This window comes from Cricetulus griseus, chromosome 3, assembly GCF_003668045.3.
Source record: "Cricetulus griseus strain 17A/GY chromosome 3, alternate assembly CriGri-PICRH-1.0, whole genome shotgun sequence".
Taxonomy (NCBI): Eukaryota; Metazoa; Chordata; class Mammalia; order Rodentia; family Cricetidae; genus Cricetulus; species Cricetulus griseus.
Window position 1 is genome coordinate 56,060,906 of NC_048596.1, and position 12,420 is coordinate 56,073,325.

At 49.0% G+C, this 12,420-nt stretch overlaps 1 protein-coding gene and 1 non-coding gene across 6 annotated transcripts in view; one reads left to right on the forward strand and one right to left on the reverse strand.

Moving 5' to 3' along the window:
• Positions 1 to 12,420, forward strand: part of Tpcn2 (two pore segment channel 2) — a 33,637-nt gene that overhangs the window by 17,993 nt on the left and 3,224 nt on the right. For 4 of the 5 annotated variants that reach the window (XM_027408792.2, XM_027408791.2, XM_027408793.2 and 1 more), the window contains 7 exons: positions 6,821 to 6,940; positions 7,072 to 7,131; positions 8,080 to 8,208; positions 8,978 to 9,027; positions 10,497 to 10,596; positions 11,187 to 11,258; positions 12,050 to 12,123. In XM_027408792.2, coding sequence (XP_027264593.1) covers positions 6,821 to 6,940; positions 7,072 to 7,131; positions 8,080 to 8,208; positions 8,978 to 9,027; positions 10,497 to 10,596; positions 11,187 to 11,258; positions 12,050 to 12,123 — 605 coding nt within the window. The remainder of the gene's footprint in view (positions 1 to 6,820; positions 6,941 to 7,071; positions 7,132 to 8,079; positions 8,209 to 8,977; positions 9,028 to 10,496; positions 10,597 to 11,186; positions 11,259 to 12,049; positions 12,124 to 12,420) is intronic. The other variant, XM_027408795.2, reaches the window with a different exon arrangement.
• On the reverse strand, positions 6,462 to 6,534 carry Trnaq-cug. The gene has a single exon. It is a non-coding gene; the product is annotated as a tRNA-Gln (tRNA).

Here is a 12,420-nt window from a genome sequence, read left to right on the forward strand (position 1 = left end):
AGCTGTCCAACTTGACTCTACTTTCTCCCAGTGCCAGGATGTTATGGTATCTATTCACGGGGAGGTGTTTCCTGTCACAGTGCTGCAGAGGAAGGACACACAGACTGTGTCTATCAACTGAGGCCCAGTAGAGTAGACTTGGGCTGGGGACAACCTAGCACTTGAGCTGTGTCCTTCCTCTGGCCCCTTTTCCTAGCTACTTTTTGGATTTTTTTTTTTTTTTTTTGAGACAGGGTCTCCCTGTGTAGTCATAGATGTCTTTCAACTTACTATGTAGCTCTGGGTGGCTTCAAACTCACAGAAACTCACTATCTTTGCTCCAGAATGCTAGGATTAAAGGCATGCATGACCACACTTGGCTTTCCCAGTTACTTATCTGCTCTGTGGCCATGCTCTTTGTGGTGGTCCAAGATCTGAAGCTTAGGATTGGGTCTTGATATGTGTTTGAATCTGGAAGTTTTGAGAACCTTGGGTCCTTGCCCTGGTGTTATGTCACTCTTCCGTCCAAAAATGGAGTGCAGTGGGGACTGTATTTTAATTTTGAGGTTCAGTTGCTTGGGAGTTGCTAACTCTAGGGGCATGCTGTAGTTTTGGATCAACCCATTCAGAGAGATGCCCTGTGTAACACGAAAAATAAAAACCCAGAGACAGATATTGGGGTTCAAGCTTCAAGCTGAAGATCAGAGAAGCAAATCAGCCAGCCACCAGCTCTTACCTCTACCTCAGTCTAAAAGGAGTGATCCTGTCTCCACAAGCACTCCACCAAGCCTCAGACTGCTGCCTTTCCTCAACATGGCTGGAGAATGCATCCTGAGACACTGGGCTCCTGTCTTTTATACACTTCTCTAGGGCTGGGATTAAAGACATGAGCTCTGTTAATCTTTTAGACTGATTCACTCTGGTGTGGCCTTGAACTCAGAGATCCATTCTGAGTCCTGGGATTAAAGGTGTGTGCCACCACTGCCTAGCTTCTATAGCTATCTAGTGTGGCTGGCTCTACATTCTGATACTTCAGGCATTTTATTAAATCCTAAATAATGTATCACCACAGCCCTGGGGTAGGCTGATGCTGTGGTAGCTTGCATGATCTGCTTGTCTGTCGGCAGGGACTGAGTGCATGCTGGTGGATGCAGAGCAGGCACCGTGCCTGCAGCTTCCAAAAAGTCCTTCAATGGGTGTAGTCACAATTGTAGATGTGAAATAATAGAAAGCCCCCTTCACTGCCCTCCTCAGAGGCAGCCTCTGTGACGTTGGAGAGACAGTCGGTTCAGCTCTCAGTAGCACAAGAGTACGTGGCTATGTTCTGCTAAGTTTGAATGTGATGGAGATGCTGGACCTCTCTTAGCAAGGTGTCAGTGTGCTTCCAGTCAGGCAGAAACCACAGAGGGGGTGTAAACAAGGCCCTCGCCCTATGAGGAAGTCTCAGGTGTGATGAAAGACCTTCTGTAGAGAAGGAAGAGCTCTGGGGCTGAGGGATAGTACCCAAGCAAGGAGACCTTAAAAGGAGAACTTCCCCAGCCAGACTCAGGCCTCTGTGGAGAAGTCTGGCTTACGCTTCTAGAGAGAAGGTGGCCCAAACCTCTGGAGAAGGTTTCCAGACATCTGTGGAGAATGTGGCTGAGATTCCTGTGCAGAAGATGACCTAGACTTCTGGGGAACAGACCTCTGAACTGCCTGAGCCAGTGCTGGTCTGTGGGCCACTGGCAAGTGAGAGCAACTGTACTGGGTAGTGCGGGGGCCATGCTCTCTGCAGCAGAGGTCAGGATGTGCAGAGCGCTAAAGGGCAGCCCCTGCACACTAGCTCACATGTGAGCAGGTCAGGCTGAAGCTCTAGGGTGCCAGGAGGACTGCATGCCTGGAGAGTCACCATATGTCCTGATACCACATGACACCAAAAGCTGCAGGGGGTTATTCACTCCTGGCTTGTCCTCCACCGTCTGTTGAGACTCACCCCATGCCTGCTGTAGGTAAGGGATGCTGGCAGAAATTATATTCACAGTGGAGCTGGTGTTGACAGCAAGTCAGAGCTGAGAAGTAGTGACTGCTTTTTGAGGACCCTCCCCAGAGGAGCCATTCTGTTCAGTATGGTGTGTTGACATTTTCCTGTGGACATTGTCCCATGTAGTCCTAGGCATGCTTGTCCTTGACATGGAGTTCATGAAGTTTGGGACCTTTCCACGTAAACCACTCTTGGTGATGAACTCTCTTCCCTGCATCTCCCGCACCCCCACTCCGGTAGTCTTGACCGTTTTTCACTTGGAGCTGTCACCTGAAATGTGGCCTTTGCTGGTCACTGAAGAAGTCAGTGGTTCAGTTTTATTATTGAAACTTACTGTGTATGTATGGTGGTACTCCCACCCCTGGGGCAGCAGGAGCGGAGCATTCTCCCTGCCTCCTCTGGGTGGACTCACAGGTGTATCAGGCTGCCCCTGTGGTTCGCTGCCTCAGTCTGCTGTAGCCACCATCACATGTGAGAGAGGTGTCACAGGAAGGCACAGACCTCACAGGTCTTGTGAGGCTGTCCTCCACTGCTGTCCACTCTGGATGGCCACAGTGCATCTGGGTTTGTCGTTATCTTGTCCTAGCACTTGGTGAGCCAGCCTTAGGAATGTTCCACAAAGTAGTGTCCATTTGGTATGCTTTTATAATTTTAATTATTTATTTGTTTGTTTAGTCATTTTTTTTTATCTTTCAAGACAGTAGTGTTTCTCATGTATCCTTGGCTGTCCTGTGACTCACTCTGTAGATCAGTCTGTCTGCCTCTGCCTCCCGAGTGCTGGGGTCAAAGGCATGTGCTACCACTGCTCAGTGCAATTTCAGTTTTTATTGTATTTTATGTGCTTTTTGTGTGTGTGTGTATGTCACAGTGCATGTGCTGGTCAGAGGACAACTTATGAGAAGCTGTTCTCTTTGTCCACATGGGTACTATGGGTAGAACTCAGGTCATCAGTCTTGGTGACAAGGCCTTCACTCACACATCTTTTATGTGTATGCATGGTTTATCTACATGTATGTGTGTATGCCATTTGTGTGTCTGGTCCCTGTGGAATAGGTCAGAAAAGGGCATTGATCACCTGGAACTGGAGTTGCAGATGGCTGTGAAGTATCTTGTGGGTGCTGGGAGCTGAGACCAGATCCTCTGCAAGAGCAGCTAGTGTTTGTTTTTTCTGTGTAGCTTTGCAGACCAGGCTGGCCTCGAACTCACAGAGATCTGCCTGCCTCTGCCTCTGAGTGCTGAGATCAAAGGTGTGCGCCACCACCACCCGGTTAAGAACAGCTAGTGTTCTTAACTGCTGAGCCATCTCTCTAGCTCCCAAGCATGCTTTTTATTTTTAAACTATTTTACTTATTTTATGTGCATGGGTGTTTTGTCTGCATGTGTATCTGTGTACCACATGTGTGCTGGTGCCTGCAGAGGCCAGAAGAGGGTGTTCTATCTCCAGGGATTGGAGTTATAGATAGTTATGAGCCACCATGTGTATACTGGGAATTGAACCTGAGTCCTCTGGAAAAGCAACCTGTCCTCTTAACCACTAAGCTGAAGAGATCGATCCACAGTCCGTAAGGCTAAGATTTCTTTATTCAGATAAACACCAGCCAAGCGTAAGCCAGAGCGTGCCAGGGGCAGCAAGGCAGCCAGGCTAGAGAGAGGAGAAGGGAGAAGAGGGTCTCCACGTGTCCGCTGTCCCTTAAGAATCCTCCCCGAGTCACCTTGAGGCCTCCCCTCACTACGCCCTCATGGGCGTGTCCCAGCACACCTGTCCGGGCTGCTAGGAGGCGGGGCTACAGTGTCTCCCTACAATTCCCCTTTTAGTCTAAAAGAGGATTAAAACTTAATAGTGTAAAACATCCAAAATTAAGCCGGGCGTTGGTGGTCCACGCCTTTAGTCCCAGCACTCGGGAGGCAGAGGCAGGTGGATCTCTGTGAGTTCGAGACCAGCCTGGTCTACAAGAGCTAGTTCCAGGACAGTCTCCAAAACCACAGAGAAACTCTGTCTCGAAAAACCAAAAAAAAAAAAAAAAAAAAAATCCAAAATTAACAATCATAAAGGTGAAGTATAAGAAGATACAATAATCTGCTATTGCACATCCTAACTATCTATTTCGTCTAAGCCCTAAAGTCATGTGGAAAGGGTGTCTAACTTGAACACCTCCTTCCAATCCCAACTCTAAACAATAAGAAAGTTATTTCTAACTAGCCTTATACTACCCTAATAAACAATAATGGGGAGCAGGGGCATAGCATCTTCTAAGTTACTTCCTGCTGAAATGGGACGATGGTAGCCTTGTGGGGTCCTGTAGAAAAAAATGTTAGCACAGGGAAAGTCTCTGTTGGGTTATCTCCAGTCCATGTTAGATGGGATTTGCTTGATTGAAGATCTAGGTTGAAATCTTCAACTTGATTGAAATCATTACTCGAGGCGCTGGTCGGAGTGTCAGTAAAAACAGAGTGAGTTGAATCCAGTGCAGTTGGAGAGATGTGGTCCAATTCTTTTTCTGGAGCATGCAGGGATTGTCGTCAGGTGGGTCTTCATTGGCTGTATGGGACTAAAACATAAGTGTCAGCAGAGAAATGTTTGCTTGCACATGTATGTGTACTGGGAAAGGCAACCATTGAAAAACGACAATTATGAGAGGGTGTAGGCCTTGAAAGAGCCAAGAAAAGTCAAAAGATAGTCTTCTGATTCTTCATTTATTCTGTATTACATCAATTGGCTTCTTGATATAACACAGAAACTTTAAATTTTTTTGAAATAACATGCTTGGATTTTAGGGGAGGAAAGCCAAATCCAACTCTAAATCCAGCATCGATTTGATTGAATAGGGACTAGGAAATGAAGAGAAATAGAATTATTTGAGAGACAGCTGTAAAGTTTACCGTATGCATGTTCCCTTTGTTCAATGGTTATAGCTACCTTCTTTCCTTTAAGTATCTACCCATGCAGTGTCCTTTGACTTTCTGAGGTGGGTTTTCCGGTGAGGATAAAAACAAAGCACTTCCCATTCCTTTGGGAGGCTTTTATTTAGTTCATGAGATATACTCAGTAAATACCTGTCAGTCGTCCTTGTCGAGAGGGTTTTCTTTTTCAATTCAAATCTTGATCAATTTTGATGGTATCCAAAGATTTTTCTTCTCCTGTGGAAACATGCAAAACCCCTACATAACACATGTCTGGGTTTCCATACTGAGGTCAATACATCTTTGAAGTACACTGGTTGATTCAGTTCAGCAGTTTTTTCCATAGTCCAGTGTCTTTCCGCAGTTGTTTGTCCTTTGTCATTGGCATTAAGAAAGTTTAGTGTCAATAAAGCATTATGCAACCTATGTTTGGGGTGGGGGTTTGACTTACCAGCTTGCCTATGGAGCATCTCCTTAAGCGTCCTGTTAGAACTCTCAACAACTGCTTGTCCTGTAGGACTGTGTGGTATACCTGTGACATGTTTTATGTTATAATATTTGAAGAACTGTTCCATTTTTGTGGAGACATATGCTGGAGCATTGTCAGTTTTTATCTGTGCCAGTATGCCCATAACTGCCATCACCTCTAGTAGGTGTGTAATAACGGAATCAGCTTTTTCAGAGTTGAGAGCAGTAGCCCATTGGAAACCTGAGAATGTGTCAATGGTATGATGCACATATTTCAAATTTCCAAATTCTGTAAAGTGAAAGACATCCATTTGCTAGATCTCATTCCTCTGAATGCCTTTAGGATTACAGCCTGCTGGCAGCGGAGTTTGGTTATAAAAGGAACAAGTAGGACAGTTTCTCACTATCTCCTTGGCTTGTTGCCAAGTGATGGAGAAGTCCTTCTTTAAACCCTTGCTATTTACATGATGCTTTTTATGAAATTCTGAGGCTTCTAGCACAGTGCCAATTAATAAACAATCAATCTCGTCATTGCCTTGTGCCAGTGGACCTGGCAGACCCTATGGGATCTAATATGCGTAATGTACAGTGGATTACTTCTGTTTCTGATTGTTTCCTGTAACTGCAAGAACAACGAGGTTAGTTCAGTATTATCAGGGACGAATTCTGAGGTCTCTATGTGCAAAACGACTCTCTCCACATATTGGGAATCAGTAACTATGTTAAGAGGTTCTGTAAAATCCATAAGCACCATGAGAATTGTATATAATTCTGCCTTCTGTACAGATGTGTACAGACTTTGAACTACTTTACTTACCTCACCTGCTTTATAACCACCCTTACCTGATTTGCTACCGTCAGTGTAGAAGGTAAGAACTCCAGAAATGGGAGTTTGTCTTACAATGTGTGGAAGAACACTGTAGCCCTGCCTCCTAGTAGCCCGGACAGGTGTGCCGGGACACGCCCCTGAGGGTGTGGTGAGGTCTACAGGTGACGTGGGGAGGATTCTTAAGGGACGGCGACACGTGGATAGCCCCTTCACTTGGCTGGTGTTTATCTGAATAAAGAAATCTTAGCCTTACGCCTCACTTGGCGCCCAATGTAGGGCATGAACCTACGACCCTGAGATTCAGAGTCTCATGCTCTACCAACTGAGCTAGCCGGACTACTAGGAGGCGGGGCTACAGTGTCTCCCTACACTAAGCCATCTTCCTAGCCTCACAAGTACACATTTCAAATTACTAATGTGACATTGTTTACATACAGGTCACTAGACATTTATCATTCTAGCTGTATAAGGTCACTGCTATAAAGGCCATTATGAATAGGCTCTCATGTATTTGTGATTACTTCTGAGGAAGGGCAGGAGGTAAGCCAGGAGGATGTCACCTTAGAACAAGAGACAGGTCACCTGCCTCACCATGGCTCTGAGAGCATGGATTCTCTTTGTAGGTCCCGCCGATGCCCCAGTACCAGTCTCCATTTCTGCAGAGTGCCCAGTTTCTCTTCAGTAATCAGTACTTTGACTACCTGGGGAACCTCATCGCTCTGGGAAACTTCTTGTCTATCTGTGTGAGTGGGGGCTTACCCTGTGGTGGTGCGGGAGGCCCTCTCCTTCAGCTAGTCTTCCCTTGTAAACCCCCCCCCCACACACACACACTGGCTGGCCACATGGTAAGCCGCCCTCCTCTGTGGCTCTACAGGTGTTCCTGGTGCTGGACTCAAAACTGCTGCCTGAGGAACGTGATGACTTTGTCCTGGAGGTGAGTTCAGGGGCTGCTGGCCTGTGAAGCTGTCAGCTCTGCTAGGGGCTGAGCAGTGAGGAGGAGGAGGAGGAGGAGAAGGAGGAGGAGGAGGAGGAGGAGGAGGAGGAGGGGGAGGAGGAGCAGGAGGAGGAGGAAGAGGGAGGAAGAGGAGGAGAAGTAGGGTGGAGACGGTGACTGAGTCCAGCCAGAGCAGTGATCCCTCACAGGGGTGCAGGTTCTGGTTATATGGGCAAAGGATGTCTGGATGGGAACAGAGTGACTCCCTTGGGAGGCTGAGGGTCCTTTAGAGAGAAGAGACCAACTGGGCTGCAGTGCTGACTGGGTCATGTGGGCTGTGTGGCTTCAGACTTTGAGCTTTGCCTCCAAGAAGTAAACTTGATTTCTTTTGGTGTTAAAAGTTTCTATCAAATCCCTTGGGAGTTGAAGCTTTCCACTTTGAACTTTAAGCAGAAGCCTCATGTTAGATTCTGTTAGTGGCTTCATGGAGGTAGCCTGACAGCTCAGAATGAATAAAACTGTGTACACCTGGGGAGTGAGCCTCCCCGTGTCTTTCCTGTGTGTGAGGAGCGTCTGCATGACCCTCTTTAGAGGAAGAGTTACTTGTGTTCCCTTCCTGGTACAGGCCATCTTCCTTGATGAGCTCTCACCCCAAGCTGTCTGTCCTATTGCAAGCTCGGGTTCCCCTGAGAAGGACTAGCCCAGGGTGTTCTCTTATGCTTCCTGTTGGTTGGGGAGGCCTGCGTCAGGGGCAGATGTGCGTCTCTGTAGACCTCAGAGATTAGGACAGAGCAAGAAACAGAAATGCCAGCCCTAAGCACAGGGGATGGGGGTCCTAGAGGGGCAGCAGAGGAGGTGGGGGGAATGCCATGGCCACAGGCCTTGGTGTCCTAGGACCAGCTCTGGGGATACAGTGGGTGAGGCTAGTGCTGGGTTCTGCCTCTTCAGATTCTTGACTACGTCTTCGTCTTGTACTACCTGCTGGAAATGCTGCTCAAGTTGTTTGCACTGGGCCTGCGGGGCTACCTGTTCTACTGTGGCAACGTGTTCGATGGCTTCCTCACCATTGTCCTCCTGGTAAAGTCTACACAAGCTGGGGTACCTCTCCTGACAGCTGTGTGAGCCTGGCCAGCAGCTTTGCCCAGGCCCTTTGGGTGTATAGTATAGTTTAGTATAGTATAGTATAGATATATCAGGGAGAGCATAATGGGCTACCTAAGAGGAAGTGGAGCTCTTGGCTCAAGGGGCCTGGGTTGAAGTGTGTGATGGGTTGCAGAGACTTGTATGTGAGTGCTGCGGGGGCTGGACTGCCACTTGTCATCCTGAGGGAGGACCAGTTGGACCCAGAGCTATCAGCAGCTAATGCAGCCCCTGTCACAGCCTTTCAGTGCCACTGGTTCACAGTGCAGCCTTGGTGTGGGTAAGTGGGTATCAGTGGACTCAGCCACCCACGGTGCCCTTGGGAATTCATGAACTTTCTTTTCCCTTCTTGCTGGGAATGAGGGGCTCACACTTGGTGTGGGTATCACAGCAGTGACCTCAAGTGACATTTTGAGAGCCAGTGGGTCCTTGGAGACATACATAGAGAGAGTTACTTGAATGAGGCCTTTTGGTCCATCTGTGACTAAGTGACTTCCGAAGTCCTGATTCCTGAAGCCAGTTTTCTGACTGACAGAAGTCATACATCTGGATATACAGGGCCAGGCCTGAGCTCCGAGTGCCATTACATGGCCAAAGGATGGACTTAAGTCTTGGGATTCTGTTGCAAGCTGCCTGGGATGGCACTGCTGGAGGTGCCACCTGGGTGGGCACTGCTGGACAATGCCCCTTTCTCTCTATGATTCAGGTTTTGGAGATTTCTACTCTGGTGATATACCGATTGCCAAACTCAGTATGGTATGTGATTGCAGAAAACTTGGGGATACCACCTGAGCAGTGACCTGTCTCACTGCACAGCACCCAGGTGACATATTCCAGTACCCCATGGGGTCCCTGGACAGTGTCATGCACCATTCTGCCAGTGGGGATGTTGGATTGTGGGCTGAGTCTGCCCTGCATGGGGGACATGCAGAAATGGGCGGAGGTGTTCCCTGTAAGGTATTCTAACAAGTGGACATGTCCCTTCTCCCCCACCATCTCCAGCATGGGAAATGAGGCCCAACTCAGGTCTGGGGGATCTGGGGTCACAGATTGAGTGGGCTGGGTCCCTCTGCTGGAATGTGGCAAAATCCCCTTGCTAGTGCCTGCCCAGCATGTGGCCTTGACTCATCCCTGTGTTCAGTGTCTGTTTCCTTTTTGTAAAATGGTGTCCTTGGCTTCCTTAGGTGTTAGGGCACTATTTGAGCCCACTAGCCCCCATTCTTACTGTACCGAGAGACTTCTGGGTAGAGTCCCACGACTTTTGGCATAGCCAGTGGGTGCTAGGCTTGAACCAGTGCCTTTGTTGGTGAGGCTGCCCTGTGTCAGGATGACACATTAGGTTGCTATGAAGCTCCTGTGAGCCAAGGCTTGGCTGGTACAGGCCTGGGCCACTTATGTACACTATGGATCCCTGCCCTGCCTTGTCTTAGACAGTGACACAATTGGGATAGGCTTCTGAGGGATAGTGGTCAAGCATTGACCTGCAGGAGTTACCTCTGGGGTGTCTTCTGGCTTAGCTTGGAGATGCTGGGACAGTTCCATATGCCAGGCAGAAGAATAGTGATCTGTGAGAATAGTTTCTGATGTGAGCCAAGCCCTTCTCAAGCTTTGTCCCATCACCTTGGGAATTGCAAAGGTGACATTGGGGTGAGAATGGATTATGTTTAGATAGGAGTCAGAATATAGACAAACCATGGGGATACTTGAGTGGAGTGGTAGCCACAGGGTTGGGGTTAGGACTGGATCATATGATAGGAGGTTGGTTCAGGAGAGGGTCAGAAGTCATAGGCCCAGATAGAACAGGGTCAGTGATGGGATAGGGTCAAAGGTCAGGTTGAGGTTGGGACAGGCTTCCTATCAGTTCTTTAGGAAAACTGAGCTCAGCAGGTCTGGGACCTGGTTATTGAATACTATCTCTTCCTTCATGCTATGGGGCTGCTCTGGTGGGTGTGGCCATGACTGTGGCAGTTCTGGGAGGTGTGGCTGTGGCAGTGTTGGGAGGTGTGGCTATGGCTATGGCAGTGCTGAGGGGTATGGCTGTGACTATGGCTGTGGCTGTGGTTATGGCTCTAGGTGTGAGTAGGGTATGACCAAGCTCAGTCTCCCACCTCCTGAGAGCTTTTTCTGCTTGGTATCTATTCAGTGACTATTGCTGTCTGTTCACCCCTGCTGCCTAATTGCTCTGCTCTCCTGGACCTCCTAACATGGCTCCTGTGCCTTCCTAGGAAGCCTAAGCAGTTTGGCTCACTGTCACTGTGGGACATGACACGGCTGGTGAACACACTGATTGTCTTTCGATTCCTGCGTGTCATCCCCAATGTGAAGGTATGCTCTGCGCCCCACCCCACCCCCCCTGCCGCCATGAGCTTAGGAAGAGACACACATCCCCAAGGGCCCTTTGGGAGCATACCTTCAAGCTTCTTAGCGTTCTTAAACTGTTGGGGTGGGGAGGGGGCACTGGATCAAGAGCCTGCTCTTCCATTTCTTTTAGCTTCTGGGCACAGGGATGCACATCAGGTCTTAGCAGGCCAGCAGGCAGAGGTGGTCACAGGGTATGGATGCCAGGCTGTTAAAGGGACCTGTGACTCAGCACCCACAGAAGGCTGGGCATTTGGGGGGAATATGTGAGCATGTGTGTGGGTGTGAGCGTGTGTGAGCATGTGGGTGTATAGGGTTTCTATATGTGGTGGATGTGTACAGGATATATGTGGAGTATGGGTGTCTGTGGGAGTGTGATGTGTGTAGGTGTATAGATGGCCTTGAGGTGGGTGTCCAAGTGTGTGTCGATGTGTGTCGATGGCTATGGAGTAGCTTCTGGTCCATTCTCTCCTGGTCAGGGTGAGGATGTGTGTTGTGGGGTACACTGTTATCTTTGGGGCAGAAAGAGTTAGGCTAAACCCTCTTCCTACCCACAGCCAATAGCTATGGTAACCAGCACCATCCTGGGCCTGGTCCAGAATTTCAAATCATTTGGTGGGATCTTGGTGGTAAGTCCTGGGGCTCTGGTGGTAGCCTGGGTGGGTTGGCTCTGTGGAGTCCAAGTGGCATGTGGCTGGCCTAACTCTGCTCTGATGAGGAGACCCACAGCCATGTCAGGATGCCAGACTTGTTTGGCCCCTTCCTTCCAAAGAGGACTTGGGGTTGCTGTCTATGCCAGGGTCTTTGTGGTAACTACCCAGTCCTTCGTGACCCCTGAGTCATGTACCACAGTAAAAAACTCAGGAAATTGTGAACAGCCTTTCTAGGGCTCCCACAGCCCCCCTGGGCCCAAGCTTGAGATTTTGGAAGGTACTCTTTTTTATTTTTTAAAGATTTTATTTATTTATTATGTATACAACATTCTGCTTCCATATATATCTGCACACCAGAAGAGGGCTCCAGATCTCATAATGGATGGTTGTGAGCCACCATGTGGTTGCTGGGAATTGAACTCACGACCTTTGGAAGAGCAGCCACTGCTCTTAACCTCTGAGCCATCTCTCCAGCCCCGAAGATATTCTTTTGTAGACATATTGCAGGGCTTGTAGCCACGTGTGCCAGACAGAAGTTAAGATATGCCTGGGCCTCCGCAGGGGCCAGATGGCCTGGTCTGTCCTCAGTGGTAGCAGGCCTACAACTGTGGAACCCAAAAAGCAACCAGACCTGGAGAGCTAGCCTAGTGCTTCTGGTCTCCCCAGCTCCCCATCTGTAGGGCAGAGCTGTCTCTGTGTCTCCCTGCCTCCCCTCCTTTGGCCTCAGCCTGGCCCTGTGGCTGCGCTGACAAGGACTCTTCCTCCAGGTGACATACTATGTGTTCGCCATCATTGGGATCAACCTATTCCAAGGCATCATTGTGCCTCCTGGAAACAGCAGGTGAGGGGCTGGCTGTGCCTGAGGGCATTAACCTGTGGGCAACTCAGTGGGCCCTCCCCCTAAACATTTCTTGTCGGTGTCCTGCACTGGGTCTCCTGAGCACAGATCCCATCCCCACCAGGATGTAGGCTATGGCAGTGCTAGGGTGGAACTGGGGATAAAGTACCATCCTCAGAACCTGGAGCCTAGGATTCTGGGGACGGGGGCCTTTTGGGTCATGTCATATATGCTCCCTGCATGGCTAGGAAGTGGCATCTTCCTTTGCCCTTTCCCCTGGGGCCTAAGAGTCCATGCTGG